At 30.4% G+C, this 17116-nt stretch overlaps 2 protein-coding genes across 3 annotated transcripts; both read right to left on the bottom strand.

The window, feature by feature from the left end:
• Window positions 1-711: 711 nt before the first annotated feature.
• LOC114164427 (hydroxyproline-rich glycoprotein family protein) lies at window positions 712-1566 on the bottom strand. Its single transcript, XM_028049097.2, has one exon. It carries the CDS (start codon window positions 1382-1384, stop codon window positions 875-877), a length of 510 nt encoding a protein of 169 aa, XP_027904898.1. The 5' UTR covers window positions 1385-1566; the 3' UTR covers window positions 712-874.
• Window positions 1567-3973: 2407 nt separating this feature from the next.
• On the bottom strand, window positions 3974-9752 carry EMB1968 (ATPase family associated with various cellular activities (AAA)). Of its 2 annotated transcripts, none has more exons than XM_085667142.1 (13): window positions 9537-9752; window positions 8965-9021; window positions 8813-8891; window positions 8654-8733; window positions 7807-7929; window positions 7638-7707; window positions 7466-7539; window positions 6695-6815; window positions 6095-6175; window positions 5354-5413; window positions 4702-4827; window positions 4524-4607; window positions 3974-4339 (listed from the first exon to the last, which is right to left on the bottom strand). In XM_085667142.1, exons 2-13 carry the CDS (start codon window positions 8994-8996, stop codon window positions 4235-4237), a joined length of 1035 nt encoding a protein of 344 aa, XP_085523268.1. In that variant the 5' UTR covers window positions 8997-9021; window positions 9537-9752; the 3' UTR covers window positions 3974-4234. The 2 variants fall into 2 exon arrangements, with proteins under 2 accessions (XP_085523268.1, XP_027901770.1); XM_028045969.1 differs by having other exon boundaries at window positions 6095-6157.
• Window positions 9753-17116: the final 7364 nt, after the last annotated feature.

Genomic DNA, 17116 nt, shown 5'->3' with positions numbered 1-17116 from the left:
ACAGTGAGATGAGGGGAAGAAAGTAGGCCAAAGGCTCTAGAGTTCGACTTATCAGGAAGTACAAGATCGATTATGTTAGCTCAATATGGGAGAAGATTGTGCCCTAGCAGAGCACCTAGCAGCAGACAGAAGAGGGGAAGGAGTTGTCTCTGGAAAGGTGACAAAAGAAAATGAGAAGGTGATCTGGATATAGGGGTCCTTCAGAGGGGCGGACCTTGGGCCTACGAAAGGCCAGGCCCAATCCTCTTTAGGACAGCAAAAAGGGGCTTACAATATCGTATATTAAATTAGAATAGTATCTCAATTTTGGCATAAAAGAGTAGAAAGATCCATGGAGAGAAGGGTTAAAATTAAACTAAATTTTAATAAATACAGAAAACATGAAATTTTTTCAACCAATTACATTTTTATTGAATATTTACTTATAAGTTATATTATTAAAATATATTTGAATTGTTTTAATGAAATGACAATGATGTAAATATCTAAGTCAAATAATTACACATAGGAATGAAAGCTATTTGTTATTGAATATTATATCGTGATGAATTGCGATAATATAAATTTATTATATATAGATATATAAAAATATTTATAACTTCATTATTTTATATTATAAATAATATAAAATTAGCTAAAATCCGTGCTATAATAATTAATTTTTTTTACGTTTATTATCGTAGAAAAAAGTTGACAGAGATCCACAGGTCATTCGTAATGATATTTCAACATTTATTTATAATTTATATTTATATTTACATGACATCGCGTAACTATCCTTTACTCTTGAGAGAAAAAAAAATCTCTTCAATTCCGATACGCACACACCGCCCACCAAAAAAAAGTTAAAGCCCAAAAACAGCCCAGTTTACTCTCAGAAAAGCCCAAATCCGGCCCATTCAGCATCGCTAATGGGCCTGGGCGACGACGCTACAGAAGACGACGCCGTGGAAGCCCGGAACGGCGAGAGCGACTTCGTCGACGACAAGGACCACCGACCAATGGTCTCTAGCTCCGACGTATAGTCCTCTTCAACCACTCGCTTCTGAACCATCTTCCTCCGCTGCAGCCGCCTCAAAAACGGCGAAAAGAAGCAACCCGACGAGACGCTCTCGACTCGGGTCAGGAGGGGCCGCTCGAACCGCCACCGGTCGGATCGGCCCCTCGGAGTGGACCGGAAGGAGCGTGTCCGCGGCTCCTCCGAAGAAAGGAGGTAGGAGCCCGCCGGCGGCGGTGGTCTCAGCTTCACTGACGGCGAATCCAGTTTCTGGTGGTGGTGCTTTTGCTGCACTATGGGAAGCCCGGGCTTTACCTCCCATTTGAAAGGAACTGCTCCTGGTTTCTTACAGGAATCATCATCATCATACTCTACACTTGCACCCATTGTGTTCGATTTTATTAACACTGTTACTATTCTAAACAAATTTCAAAACCGAAGCAGCAATGGTTTGTGAATTGCGAGTGTCTTTCTCATGTTGTATTGTATTTATATGGTGATGTGATGAGCAGTGATTATGTTCTGTGCTTGCGAAATCAAAGGCATGGATTAGTGGGGACTCTGGGTTTGGCCCACACGAGGTGGGACTTACGTTTCCATTTTGACATAAGTATCTGACTTTGTTATTGTCTTGAGTAACTCCATTCGAGAAAAGTGAGACACACACCATGTGACTGAGCTTTGTGTAATGGACTTTCTGGGCTCACATTTTAAAATTGAAACGTCTTTTGATATTTCATATCATGGCCCTACCTTTTTTGCTGCATTTCTTCCCAGGATTTGAAAATAACAACCAATAACCTCTCCTGTTTCAGCGGACATAAATTTCTCCATTTTTTAGTCATTGGTTTTGTCTTTTATGAGTACAACAATTGAACGTTGAAGCAGCCTCAATGAAGTATAGTCAACTGGTGATATCATAAGCACTGGGATTGAAAGTTTGAAAGTATAGTAAAAGGGGTTATTCCTCACACAATATGATGAATCAAGAATTATATCTCTGTTGAAGAGACTGTAGCTGTTGGAAAAAGATTCAGGTAAAAAAAAAAGGTTCAAATTGGTAGGTAAAAGAACAGTATGTAGGGTGCATTTTCAGTGGGACAAGTTGCGACATGTGTAATCATTTAGATGAAGGAGACACTGGCATTTGAAAGGGGAAAGAAAGTTGTTTTTGGCGCCAGTAGAGTAAGACAAGGTCAAGTGGTAGGCCAACAATGACCTTAATTGCAGGTTGTTATGAGTAGTAGTCTACTAGAAGAGGCCTAATCACTCATAATGACACTCCCATTCAAACATTCAAAACCAAAGTTGATAAATCATTTTCTTCCAAAAAAAAATACTGATGAATATCCTTTTGAGCAATTACAGCTTCCAGAAGGTAATAATACTCAGCATGCTGACCCTTCAATTAATTAGTAGCTTCATAAGTTTTTATCTTTTTATTCAGTCAACTTATTTTGTAGTCAATGCTTTTCATTGTTGTTCTTCCTCTTTGGTTTGTCTCCTCTACTTGTCTAATGCCATTTTATGCTCCTATTTCCGAATGTAAAGCATTGATTTAAGTCGCATTGTTGTTCTCCCTGTTTCCTTTCAATAAATTATTTTTTGCTTGCTGTTCATGATTGGATTTTGTGTTCGTGTTTGAATTGTGAAGGGTGGGAGGAAACAAGTGACTGTTAAGAGGACTAGACTTTAGTTTATACACTCCCTGTGCTGTCATGAATTGCTCCATGGTTTTTTCTGGTGGATGAGTTCCAGAGTTTCAAATTATATGCTTGATAGTTTTGTATTCATGTATTGTGACTGTGCTTTTTGCACTGAGCTTCATATATGGCTTTTGTATCTATCTATCCATCTCTGTTTTGTTTGTTTGATAATTAATATTTTCTTGCCATGACTACAAAATTTGATCTTTGAGTTGTGAAGGTGGAATGTGGCAAAAAAATTAAACTGGGATATATTGTGATGCATGGTTCTCCTTCGTTATTTGCAGAAGCATACCCTGATGTTTTGGACTGAGTGAGTTACTTGTGGTATGAATTTATATTACATGTGTTATTTATATTAATTGTCCTGAGTTGACTTTGTCATAGCATTCAGAATTTCATTCTGTTTCCAGATTTGAAGTTTTTGTAATTGTATCGTTGTGAACTTTGAACTTTGGAAAGGGTTGATTTCAAGCAACCCGTTATGAATCAGTTGGAGTGTGTTTACTGCTTAGAGGTCTTGACTTTACAAACAAATTTACGGAAAATGGTCTCCAAATATTCCCAATATAGTCAAAATAAATGCACCAGGCATACATGAACCCCTGTTAGCTATTCTTATCATCAGATATTCATTTACAGTTCATGCAGCCAAAGAAGCACAGCAATTGCTGAAATGTTACCCGAATTGAGATGTTTTTTTACCATAAAATGATAATTAAGGTACCAGTGGTTTTTTTTACATTAACTGCCTCAGTTTGCGTCACTTATATGTGCATTTTCTTTTAATTAAGTTGCTAAAGCCGATGTTGAACGATGGTATTCAACATATCAAGTTTAGCGTTTGAAAGTAAAACGAACGGTATGCTAAAATTTCATGCATGAAAATATATTAAGAAGCATATAGATCCATATTTTGGAATGATTCAGATTACATATTCTCAAAGAATTTATATAACAAGACATTTATTTATTTTTGTTCTTATAAGCTTTTTCACTAGTTCTGTAATCCTCAGTATCATCCAAAAAGTTTCTACCATACCCTGAAAAGCTTACGAGTTCATCCACGTTTCAAAAAACAATCATAGTCATGTTCTCAATTAACTTATATTACAAATACAGCGTTGCAATTAACAAGATGAATAGCCACGAATGCGTACTACGCTTCTACATCAGATTTTATGCTGAATAAAACAAATGAGTAAGATGTCAAACGAAATGAGTTCCCGCTGACCTTGAATTGAACAATTGCATTGAATTCGTTCTGGGATGAGACGGAAATGAAGTGCTTTAACTGCTTTAAATATTTAAGTGCAAAAACAGAAAATTGATACGCTATGTATTCGTTTTATCTTCTGCCGCGTCAATTTTGTACTCAAGAATGTCCAAGCTACTGTCTAGTAATCCACTCCGGATTTTCACAGTCCAATTCACATAATAGTTAACAACGGACACCAAATCTCAACTAAACATGTTTCTTTTTCTTTATAGCAGAATAATTGATCCTTCCGATATGCTGACTATCTAATATCTAACACTCGTAAGCAAATTCTTCTGGGATGTTGCTAAAAGCCTTCATTGTATTGCTGACCACAGCAAGAAGTTGCAAGTATTCATCAGCACCGTCAACTAGACACTGCAATTCCATAAAAGCAACAAGTGAGAATTGAAGAAAAAACAGGCAATTGCACTTCACTGAAATTTAGAAGTTCTAAAAAGTTAAAAACACCAAGAAAATGTGGTAAAATCATGTCCAGGAACAGTAAATAGGAAGGGGGGAAGTAGTGTGTGTAATTAATTCCGGAAGAGTCATAAATAACCTTATCAGCTTCACCCAGCTTCTTGGATATTCTTGCTTTCTGTTCATCTGATAGATCATTTTCTTCAACAATGGCTTCAAATAACTGGAAAAACAAAAAGTAAAACAAAACTCAAATAAGTTACAGTAGAAATCTTAACGAAACTGGCCCAATAAAACAGAAACAAACATATAAATACCTGAGTAAGCATTTGAGAAGCTGGATATCCCTCTGCAATGAAATTGTTGACTTCCTTGTTTGCGAAATCAAAATTACCACTTCTGCAAGCTTGAAGAACTGCCTCCACAACTTTTTCTGGAACAACCTGGTATATTGATTGAGATTTTAGAAAGTCCAGACAAACAGGAACGGAGATAAAGAGGTGCTCTAGTACATAGTCACCAAAAATGATGTCACAAAACAACAAATTGGAATGAAAACTAGTTAAGGACGCAAAAAAGTGGCACACAGCTTGAAGAGAAGACCCCAAATAGGAGGCCACATCAAGGAATATATGCAACATTGACTTCCAATGCTTTCATAAAATTTCAAATACATGGCTAATTTTGTGAACTTATATATCAAGACAACACACTACCAGGACAAGTTAAAAACCCTTTATCTATATTCTTAAAAAAGCAAGAGTGAAAATCACATGATAAAGTAAATCCAAAACTTCAATTCAAAATCCTGGTCCTTCAGTCAATAATTGTCATTTAATCCTCGAGCCCATCATCATACATACAATAAAACATACAAAATAATGTTATAAACAACTTTAATCTATTATTACAGTGTTTCCTTTGAAAATAGGAAAGAAAAAGTCGCAGGAAGGTGGTGCCACAACCTACCCCAGACACAGAAATCAGATTCTCTGAAGAAATTGAAGATCCAAATAAGCGAGCTGCAGACTGCAATGTTAAATACCAAGTTAGCTCAAAAATTAAAAAAGTATACACACAATTCCTCTATTTTCAGTAGGACTGCCTTGATTAAAACAATTTACATTTCCTGGTGATAGCATTATATGTATTAACTCATAGCACACAAGATAATTTAATTTTATAGTTTATGCTAATAAATTGGTTATGCATGAAGTGAAAAAAAAAATCTACATGGAAACCAGTAGGAAGGAGAGCCCCATAAAAATATTTTTAAAAGGATAGAACAGGTCGCAAATAATACCCAAATCATAACACATCTATGTTCTACCAAGTTTCAACAGAAAGTCTTAACAAGAGGCCCTCATCTCTTACCAGCCTAGTGTTTTATACTCTCCACTGCATCTTTCCGTTGAATTTTATTCTTATGCCATTACAAGAAAAGCATAAAGATGAAAGCATACATTCCTACAATCAAACAAATTTAATTCATAATACAGGCTCCCCTCTCATATCAGCAATGAACATTTGCCCTCATCACCACATCAACTTTCCATTGATGTTAATAGTTGATTCAGCACCAGATATAAATAAAAAAAAAAATGAAAGCATGTCCTAAAAATCAGGCAACATGCAATAGCAAAATAATCATTTATAGATATAACTTAAATGTTCGAAAATTGAGTGTGTTGATCAGGAAATGCACCTCACCTGCAAGTATGTGATTGCCCGGCGAAGATCTCCATGAGAAATAGAACTAAGGGTTGAAAGAGCCTGTGGAAGCAATGGTATGTAAAATAACCCATTACGATCTAACAAAACCTTTATAGATAAATGACTGAAAACTTTAGGAATAACATTACATTGTGCGAGCACTGACATGGCATTGGGATGGAGAGAAATTGAATGGGGTGTTGAAGGGGTTGATTTAAATTAAATTTCTAATTTGATTCAATTTGTAAGAGGGGATGGATTGGGAATGGAGGGGAGCAAAATCCCTCATTCAATTTTTGCTCCCCTCCAACATTCGGCTGATTTGAAGGGGAACACAAGTAATTTAAAACATTTAAAATGTATGGAAAAAAATAATCTTATTTACACTTTGGAACACAAAATAACAAGGAAATGAAAGTAAATTAATTTTAAAAATCTGTCCCCTCCCCTCATGAGCCAAACAAGAAAAGAGTTGCTTATCCTCTACATTGATATCCCTCCCCTCCCTTCCTCTTAACCATACGGGGTATCTAATCAAAACCCCTCCTCTTCCTTCCCTTCCCATCCACTGAACTAAATAGTCCATAAGGTTCTCACCGCAGTATCAAGATAGAGTCCCTCTTCTTTGCATATGTACAATATCCGGCTGCTCATGATTACTTCTGACAATGGCTTGAACCTGAATTTTGCACACCTTGAAGCAAGCGGTTCTATAATCCTATGAAAAAAATGACAACCATATATGAAGCTATGTCTCATATCCTTGGAAAGTACAAGAATAACAAAAGGAAAAGGACTATCAATATATTACATTAACATGGCGTGTGATACCAAAGAAAATTTTCATACTCAGGAACCATGGTTCCTGAGAAATATCAACCTTGAGAATTATGATTCACATGAATGATGAGTTTTACTTCGTTGATCAAATATTTTACCAGAAATATTTATACAAGTTTCCTATAATTCAAAGAGTAATGTCACTTTTACTGAATTCTTTAATTTATTACCACATTAAACGATTTAATAAAATAATATGATATTCTTTTCTCCATTAAAAACTTTCCATTTAACTAAAGAAAGTTAGATTTTCTTCTCGCTATACGAATGCTTTTGGAAAACAGGGTAAATATCTATTCCCAGAAAACAGTGTTGCCAAAAAAAAGTAACCAAATATAGAAAACATACTTTCTCATTGAAAAAAGGTAACCAAATTTTTTTTTAAAAGCCATACCGTTTTTGGAGCCAGCCATTCCATGGCATTATTTGGATTAATTACTGTTATCATGGTAACTATAATACTCATTAGCTCCTAAAAGATATAGATTAACAAAATAAACAGTACATATTAGCATGAAAGAAAGATACCTGCTCACATAGTTGCATATAAAAAAGAACCTTGTAACTTTAGAGTACGTTTCCATTGTACGCCTCAGGGCATTCTGTACAGCAATTGAAGGTTGTGTGAAAGCAAACACTTTGAGACAAGCAACGTTAGAAATGAAAAACATAGCAGAAATGAAAAACATAGCAAACATGCCTGAGCATCTTCTGTCATTGAATCAGCCTCATCTAGAACAATAATCTTAAATGGAGGACAAAGATAACCACTGAAATATATAAACACCATAACAAAGAGGAAGTCATACAGATCTTACAAGCGGAGAAAGGAGGAGGAAAGAATCTTAAGAGAATTAGATTTCACATACTTCTTACGCTTAGAAGTACCAACAGCCACAGCAGCAAAATCTTTTATTTTTGTACGAACAACATTAATCCCTCTATCATCACTTGCATTCAGCTCCAGCACCCTAGACTTGTAGAGCTCAGGCCTGTCATATATAGTTGTTACAAATTACATTACATGTGCCATTGTACCCATTAGCACAACAGGTTAGCTTAAGGAAGAAAACAGCATCATTTTTACTGTCTGTGAATCCCAACTCATAAAACAAACAAAATTGACATTTTGGTAAATTCAATCCTCAAATGATCCTCTATAGCATTACACTATTCTTTCATTTCTAACAGTTGATCAAAAAACATTCCTGGTAAATTTATTACCATAAGTTGCTATTAAAGTGATGCACAATTTGCATAGTCTGTGGATCCCTATGACTCAACATGTCAAGAATTCAAAAGTAGTGTACACATATAACATTCAGAAATTGGGTCATATAACTTTTGTGAAAATATTTGAACTTAAGGTATTCCTTAAATCATATTTCATTTCCTTTTTTTCTCAGTAAATGATTTCATGGTGTAACTGAACTAGCAAAGGTTTACAGAAATACTTTTAAGAGTGACAAAGTATATATTAAGAGAAAGTTTTAACAGAGAGTTCATATCATTTTGGTTTCTATTATGTAAATAGTTAATCTTGGATTCTTGATTAGTTATTATTTAGTAGCTCTGTTTACTTTTATTTACGAGAGCAAAAGTGACACGACAGAATTAAGGTTTCACAAGTCACACAACAGAATTAAGAAATTGACATGACAGCTAGAAATAAGCAAGCTATCTTATAATTGTGAAAATAAAACCAGAGAGGGATACCCGAAAAGCTGACGGGCAATTGCAAGGGCAGTAGTTGTTTTTCCAGTGCCGGGAGGACCATAGAAGAGCATGTGGGGGCACTGCAATAGAAGATTAACTTGATTCAGTGAGGAAGAAGAGGAGGAAAAGGAGAAATAGGCGTTCAGAAAGGGTAATTACACTTCCAGTTTCAAGTGTATTTGTTAGAACTCGAATAACTTCCTCTTGGTACGCAACATCTTTCACTTGCCTCGGTCGGCTGGGTTACAGCAGGCAAAATTAGATTTGTACAAAATAAGATATAGAAATAATTGAAAGAGAACTTATGTTACTATTTCTCGACCCATTGCTGAGAGCTCTGCATGATTGGCACAGTCTATTTTCACGCACTATTTAAAAGAAAAAGTAAAAGTTTAGAAACAGCAAATATCAAGGCAATAACATATCAAGAAAGTATCATATGAGACAATAAAACATACAAATAGCAATATAAATAGCTACTAGGAGGCTGCATGTCATAATATAGGAAAATGAGGTGTCTTCATGCCAGATTCTTAACAGTTACTATCTTCATTTGGTGCATAAGAACTTAAAACCAGACCCAGTTGTGAGAAACCTGCTGCTAAGCCTTCCAATAGGAAACTTCTTGTTTTGTAACAAAAATGGACGCAATAGAATATGTATACATATTTTAGTGCATAATCGAATTTGTGACTTCTATTGCGTCTTAAAACATCTTATAAAATTTTGAGTGTATCTGATGTACTAAGAGGGCAATCATACATGCAGCAAGTACAAACAATTACGAAGGCAAGCACTGAGACAGTGAATGAAATGCAAAAAATAAACACTGATAATAACATTCGAATAGGAAGATTATGAGAATGAGAGAATAATAAAATACCAGATTATATGACTGAAATGGAACCCTTCAGTGGAACGACGAGAACCGCCGAGCGAGCACGCAACGAGTCAAAGGAACGAAGAAAATATCACAATCGCGAGTCTGAAACGGAAGGGTGAAATAAATTGGGAATTAGTAAATAGAGGAAAAGGGTTTAGGGGGTGAGGGTTTTCTGTTCTTATTTTGATATTAGGGTCCCAATTATTTGGGTAAGGAGGGAACATGTTGCGAGAGTATTTTTCCGCGGGAAAGTTCCATCTAATTTACTAAAATGCCATCGCGTATGAAACAAAAAAAAATGGATTAATACTTTTTTAAAATATAAATTAATATTTTTATTTTTATTTTAATTCTTAAAATTTAAAATAAATTGTTTAACATTATGAAATTTTAAAAAAAAATGTATTCTTGATTTCAAAAAATATATGGTTTGCGTACGTCGCATCGCATTAGATTTGAGACCAGCATCAAAATAAATTATTTTATAAATAATTATAAATTAAAACATATCTTTTATTTTATATTAGAATAGATAAAGTATTTATTTAAAATACAGAAACTAAAATCACATTTATATTAAACTTTAGGAATCAAATATAGTTAACTGAGTCCATTGATAGCATCGCTGGTATTTTAGAAAATGTGTGTTTTGTAAGTTGTAACTTGGTAATTTAGGGCTGTGTAATTCTATGATTGTAGGTTTTGATGTTATTTGTTAATTTTTTTTATTTTGTTATGAATTCTATTTTCCTTTTTTTTTTTTTTTACGTGACTTGAACGTTTGTTGAGTGGACTTCGTCCATGTTGTTAACTTTTCATTTTTCTGAAAAATTCACTCAAACCCGGAATTATTACACTTCATGTATTTTAATTTAAATGTTTTTAACTTTTCAACAAATTAGTTGTAGTGTTTTATAATATTATAAGACTAAATTTCTTAGTTCACTCGGCATGTACATATTTAAATTGATTGAATTAAGTAAAATTAATTAATGAGAATATTTTTTCTCTCGTTTATATTTTGTTTTTTTTTATATAATAATCATTATTAATGGTAAATAGGGATGTTAACGGGGCGGTTAGGGTACGGGTAGTAACTCTTTTGTACCCTACCCGTTAGATAAATATTTATCTGTACCCTATTTAGAGATGTCAACGGGACGAATAGGGTAGGGGTAGTAGCTCCCTCGTACCTTACTCACTGTATAAATATCTACTACGTATCTGTACTCGTACTCATATCCATCAGGGTATCCGTATAATATATCCACGGGTACCCGCAGGTATGTACAAAAAAATAAAAATAAATATTTAACAACATATTTTAATATATTAATCGTAAATTCAAATAAAATACAATACATAACATTCATAAATTTAAACAAAGTCCAAATAATCCATTTAAATAGTGTTGAATGACAGTTTACAAAGAAATGATTTTTTTTTAAACTAATTGATAAAAAAATTACTCATTCAAAATCAATATGTTAATATTTTAGTCATGTTTTTTTTATTTTTTAAAATTTAAATTAGAGTATAGCGGGTACGGGTATCCATGGGTATGAATACTATGATATTCGTACCTGCCCCGTTAACATTCAGATACTAAAAATACGCGTACCCATTACATGCGGGTATCTATTTATAATATTTATTTCCTACCCGTTACAGGTTTTATCCGCAGATACCCGCGGGTATTGGATTTTTTTGACATCCCTACCCGTACCCATATCCGTGCGGGTACCCACATATTTTTTTAATATCCACGGGTAGCCGCATGTATTTACAAAAAGAAAATTTTAATATTTAACAACAAATTTTAACTATAAAATTCAAATAAAAATATAATGCATAATATTTATAAATTTCAAACAAAGTGCAAATAACTTATTTAAATAATCTTGAATGACAATTTACAAATAAATGGAGATTTTTTTAAAACCAATTGATAAAAAATAAATCATTCAAAATCAATAGGTTAATATTTTAATCATTTCAAAAAAATATATAGTATAGCGGGTACTAATACCCACGGGTACGAATACTATAATATTTGTACCAGTCCCGTTAACATGCAGGTATAAAAAATACTACTCGTTAACGTGGATATCCATTTTTAATATTTATTTCCTACCTGTTGCGGGTTTTATCCGCGGGTACAAATTTTTTTGACATTCCTAATGGTAAATATAAATTTGTAAGTAAAGTCTATCCACAACATTTCTTATATCACGATTATTTTTTATTTTTTACACTCCATACACAGGGGCGGAACTATGTGGTGACAGGGGGAGTCAGCTCCCCCAATTTCTTTTTTGAATTTTTTTATATATATTTATATATTTTTTAAAATTATATTTATATATTATTTATATTAAGTTTATATTATGAAAAATTATAATAAAAGATAAAATAAAAAAATTTAATGGAGACATTGATTTATAAGAGAGATTAGGATTTTTTTTTCTCGCTATAAGATCTTTTCACCATGTAAATTATCATGAAAGAAGTGTGTGAAGAAAAATAAATACAAGGAGATAGATAGGGAATAGAGGTTGGAAAACATAGATTGAAATTAAAGTATACATTATTGCATGATCTCTCAGATCAAGATTAGTATCTTATTATGATTTATGTATGTTAAATTTATGATTCTTTTTAGAATGTTTCTCCCAAATTAAGTTTATCTCAACTTAATAAAACCCTAATTATGATTTTAGGGATTCTTTTGTGAAATTGGTATGAACCCTCATTATAATTTTCCCCAAATTATTATAATCCTTAATTGTAAAATTTAAGGATTTTGTGTTTTTCGCTGCCTATGGTAATTTTTTTTTTAAGTTTTGAATTCATATGGTGTTACTTATTTAATTAAAATTATATGAGTTTTGTTATGTTTTGCATTGTGATAATTGTGATTTGTAAATATAAATTTTATTTTTTCCAAATAGGCGAGAGATGATAAATTTATATTAGAAAGATTATGATAAAAAGTAAAAAATTGATTTTTTTAAGAGGTAGGTTAGTGATAAAGATGAAAAAAATGCATTTACGTTAACTAAACCTGATAAATCTCACAAGAACCAAGAATTCAAGATAATAAAAAACAAATATATATATATATATATATATAAAATCTAATTTGTCTGCCCTACATTTTTTGTTCAAGTTCCGCCACTGTTCATACAAAAGTCTCATTCAAGTCCCCTAATTGAATAAATGGTTTAATTATCTTTTAAGAGTTTGTGACCAATTTGAAAACACTAATTAAGTTCTAGATTAATTTTTGTTGTTTTTTAGTCTATAAAGTATTCAATAAATTTAACTTTTTTAATTTGAGTACTTTGTTAACTTTTTTTATGTTAACTTGGTGATGTGATTAGCATAGTTATCTTTGTGTTATGTCACTTACTCAGTTGTTGTCACATATCATTTTATTATTTATTATCTTAAAATTTTAGAAAAATTATGATTTTGTGAAATATAAAATTATGGTATATTTTAGATTTATTCAAATAATAAAATCATAATTTTAGAATTATATAATTTTGAATTAAAATAATAAAACTATAATTGTCAAAGAATTTAATGTAAGTTTTTTTTTTCTCTCAAAAACAACTAAATATCTATTTAGTTAAATAAAAGTATTATTTGAGAAAATTTGTATGAATTTTGTGGATATGAAAAATAATGTATTAATTTTATTGGTAAACTATAAATTACACGATATTATTTTGCATTAAGACTTCTATTTTAACCACAAATTTTAGTTTTAGGTTTATGTGCTGTCACGAGTTTCTTGTAACCACTAGAGATTAACTTAAATGTATATTTTTAAAATCGTTTTTTTTTAAATATTATTTAAAAAATTAAACACAAAAATTATATTTTCTCTCATATCATCTAAAATAAAAAATTTTATCAAAACTCAATATCAAATTCAATAAATTGTCTCTCCCAGGATATAATTTTAGAATAATTTCTCAAAAATAAAATCATTATGATTTTATAAAATATAAAAGTATGATATATTTTCAAATTTTATTCAAATAATAAAATTATAATTTTATAATTATATAATTTTGAATTGAAATAGTACAACAATAAAATAATAAAAATAAAAATTATATAATTATAAATTTATAAATTTATAAAATTATAAAATTATAAATTAAAAAAGTTATAAATTAGAAAATTTAAACTAATAAAATAATATGTTGTGATATCAGCGAGGTGACATGACAAAGAAAATAACTATCTCAATCTTACGACTTAAAATATAATTAAACCTTAAATAAATTCTCTTATACAAGTTTAATATTACTGGAGTTATATAATTTTATAAGATATTTATTTTTTAATATCATTTAATACCATCACATTGTAGTACTTTTTCTCTTAATATTAACTATATTCACATCATTCATACGATCACATGTCTAAAATCAAAGCTTTAGATAAAAAAATATATATTTTCTTTCTCATTTTCGCATTGCACACTCTTGGCATACTGAAGCTTTCTATTTTTAAATCAATAGTTTTCTCTCAATGAAACCTGGGCTGTTCAGCAAGTGAGCTTTTTTAATTTTGTTTTGTTTTTTTTAATTCTTTTTAATGGTGTATTTCTTTTTAATTTTTAATTTTCTTAATATCTTATATAAAAGTAAAAATAAAAAAACACACACACATACATATATATATATATATATATACTTTCTTCTTTTCTTTGTTTTTTTAATATTTTTAATTTTAGTTATTTTTTTAATTCAAGATTTTTTTCTTAATACAATATATAAATACAAAACTAAAAAAAATAGAAAAAAGGAATATACATATATATTTTGAAATCAATTAATTGTCCTTCTAAAAGCCTAGGACAATTTAAAAGTGATAATGGTTTTAAAAATAGTGATACTCAATTGTTTTAACATTCACATGTTTTAGTATAAATGAAATTGTTATAAATGAGTTTCATTGTTTTAAAACACAGGATCTCTCCAGAAATGACTTTTCTATAGTCCTCTAACTTCTCCCTAAGGGTTCTCTCATCTATTTGTATGATTGAAAGTATGAGACTGTGAGAGTGATCCTCGTAGCAAGCTCTTCAATTTGAACCAATCAGTTTTTTTATTTATGTAAGTTAAGTTTCATCCATTTTTCTTGGTTTTCTCTTGTTTTCAGGAGAAGAAAAAACACAAGATCCTTTGCCAGAAGTGACTACAAAATACTGAACTTCTAACTCAAGTATTGAGGAGGGGTGCAACACTTGTAAGGATGTGTTGATGCTATTGAAAAAAAGTTCAACAATTTTACCTTGATATAAACCGAAAAATGGCAGAAGTGAATTTCAATGTGAACCAAATTCTTCACAAATCAGAGGACTAACAGCTAATCAAAAACTTGTATTGAGTAAGTGCATTGTGTATTACATTTCAAGTTCTTAAATTATATTTCATTTTCTACTACTTCTTATCACACTCTTGCTGCTTTTGACTTGTGTGTCTTTGAAACTCATGGATTCAAGAATAAGCGAATTATTAGACGAAGCAAATGATCAAAGAGGAAGGATGTTAAGCATTATTGACCGTAAAGTTGCAGCATTTGAATGTCGCTTTGCCCTCCTATAAAAAAAAAAAAACTAATCAATGGTATTAATGAACATTTCAAATGACATCTTATTCAGACAGTGCCATTGTTTATTTCTTCACACTCGTCCTATACTAGACACCTTATGAGGATGTCGACACAATATCGTTGGAATAACTTACAAACTTATATGAATAATGCGACTTGCATTAGGGATGATGACAACAAATATTGTATCTTATGTGTACGTACATGAGTATGTTATACCATATTTTCAGTTTACTTAATTAATTCCATGTTAATTGTGTTTTGTTTGTAGACAATGTGTTTGTGACTTTTGCCATGTCTTCGCTTTTATTTATTTATGCTTATTGTGAAAACAAAATAAATAAATAAATTAATAACACAAATAATGATTAATAACCCCATTAGTATGTTTATAATAAAATTTATTATTTTTAAAATTTTTATTAAAAAGAAAATTAAATCTTCATGTAAATAAATTATTTTTATATTAAATTTATTTTCACACCAAATATATTATTTTATTTATTTTTTACAAATAACTATAAATCATATGTATATTATTTTACATTATTTTTAACATAAGAGGCAATTTGGTAATTTAATTATTTATCTATTAAAAAATATTTTAATATGTCATATCAGTTCATTTAGTCACAAATTTGACAAACTTGACTCCCTAATCGGAGTCCAAATTCTTAAAAACATAACAGAACTAATACAAACAAATACAATAAAAAAGTCAAAATTCTAAAAGAAACAACACTAACTTTATCCTATAATACTTTCAATCTCCTCCTTCCTTCTCCTCATATCAATATATCAAAATGAACACTGTATGTTTATTATGATGACTTTTGAATATACATTTAGTTTCAGTAATTAGTTTTAAAATTGTATTCAATCACAACATGGAATATTATAGTTGGCTATTGTGTTGTAAATTGAGTTCCAAGGTAACACACATTTAAATGTTTTTTAATATTTAATGTTTATAACTATACTTATATTAATTTTTAAAATTATTTTCTAAAATATATATTCTAAAAGTTGCAATATTTTTAAAAAACTTATATGTTTACTCTTTTAATGTATTAAATAATTACAAAACATATTCACCTTATTTATATACCAAATTAATATATTCCCCTTTTTAAATCCGATGTTTATTATTTAGTTATTATTTATCAATGTTTGTTAATTTTTTTATGTTTACTCATTTATTTATTCATTTAATACACATTTATAAAAGAAATATTGTTTTTGGTTAATTTTTTTTTATCTCAAACTTGTTTCCCCTTATTACTACTTTTATCATTATTATAAGTTATTGAAAATACGATTTGTTAAAGAAAACAAAATACTGTTAGCTTAATTTCACCATTTTGTCTCCTCAATATTGTAAATATGCAATTTTAGTGCTTGTAAAAAATTTAATTACACATTTAATCGTTCAGTTTCTAAAAAATAAACAATTATGGTTTACTGTTCATATGTACTTTTTTTTTTCCAAATTCCAACTCTAATGTTATTTATTCACGTAATATATTAGTATAAATATTTAATTATAAATTACAACATACGTTATCACTAAAATTATATGGTAATATATATTTTTTGTTAGGAACTAGATTAAATATCATGTTTTAAATAATACTTAATATTAAAAAACATAGAAAACCAAATCTGCAGTTAAATTATGCAACAAATATTACGTATCGATAGAATTATATGCAAAACCAAGGCAAGAAAGTTCTATTAATGTTGTTACATGTTTTTTAATTTTCTTTTGTGAAAAAAACGCCATTACGCTAAAGAGTTTCTATCCTCAAACAATGGAGATTTAAACTTGGGTAGCCTATCCCAAGTATAGATTTGAAATTGCTCAAATTACGTTTGAAAACGGATACTTCTTTAATCAGAAATTTGAAATTGGACCAATTAAATTAACAATTTTTTGAAGAGCATGT

The sequence above is a fragment of the Vigna unguiculata genome, chromosome 9 (genome assembly GCF_037176805.1).
Source record: "Vigna unguiculata cultivar grain cowpea cultivar isolate G323 ecotype 2 chromosome 9, ASM3717680v1, whole genome shotgun sequence".
NCBI lineage: Eukaryota > Viridiplantae > Streptophyta > Magnoliopsida > Fabales > Fabaceae > Vigna > Vigna unguiculata.
Note: the sequence above shows the minus strand (reverse complement) of the source record. Positions and strands in the feature narration are given on the sequence as shown.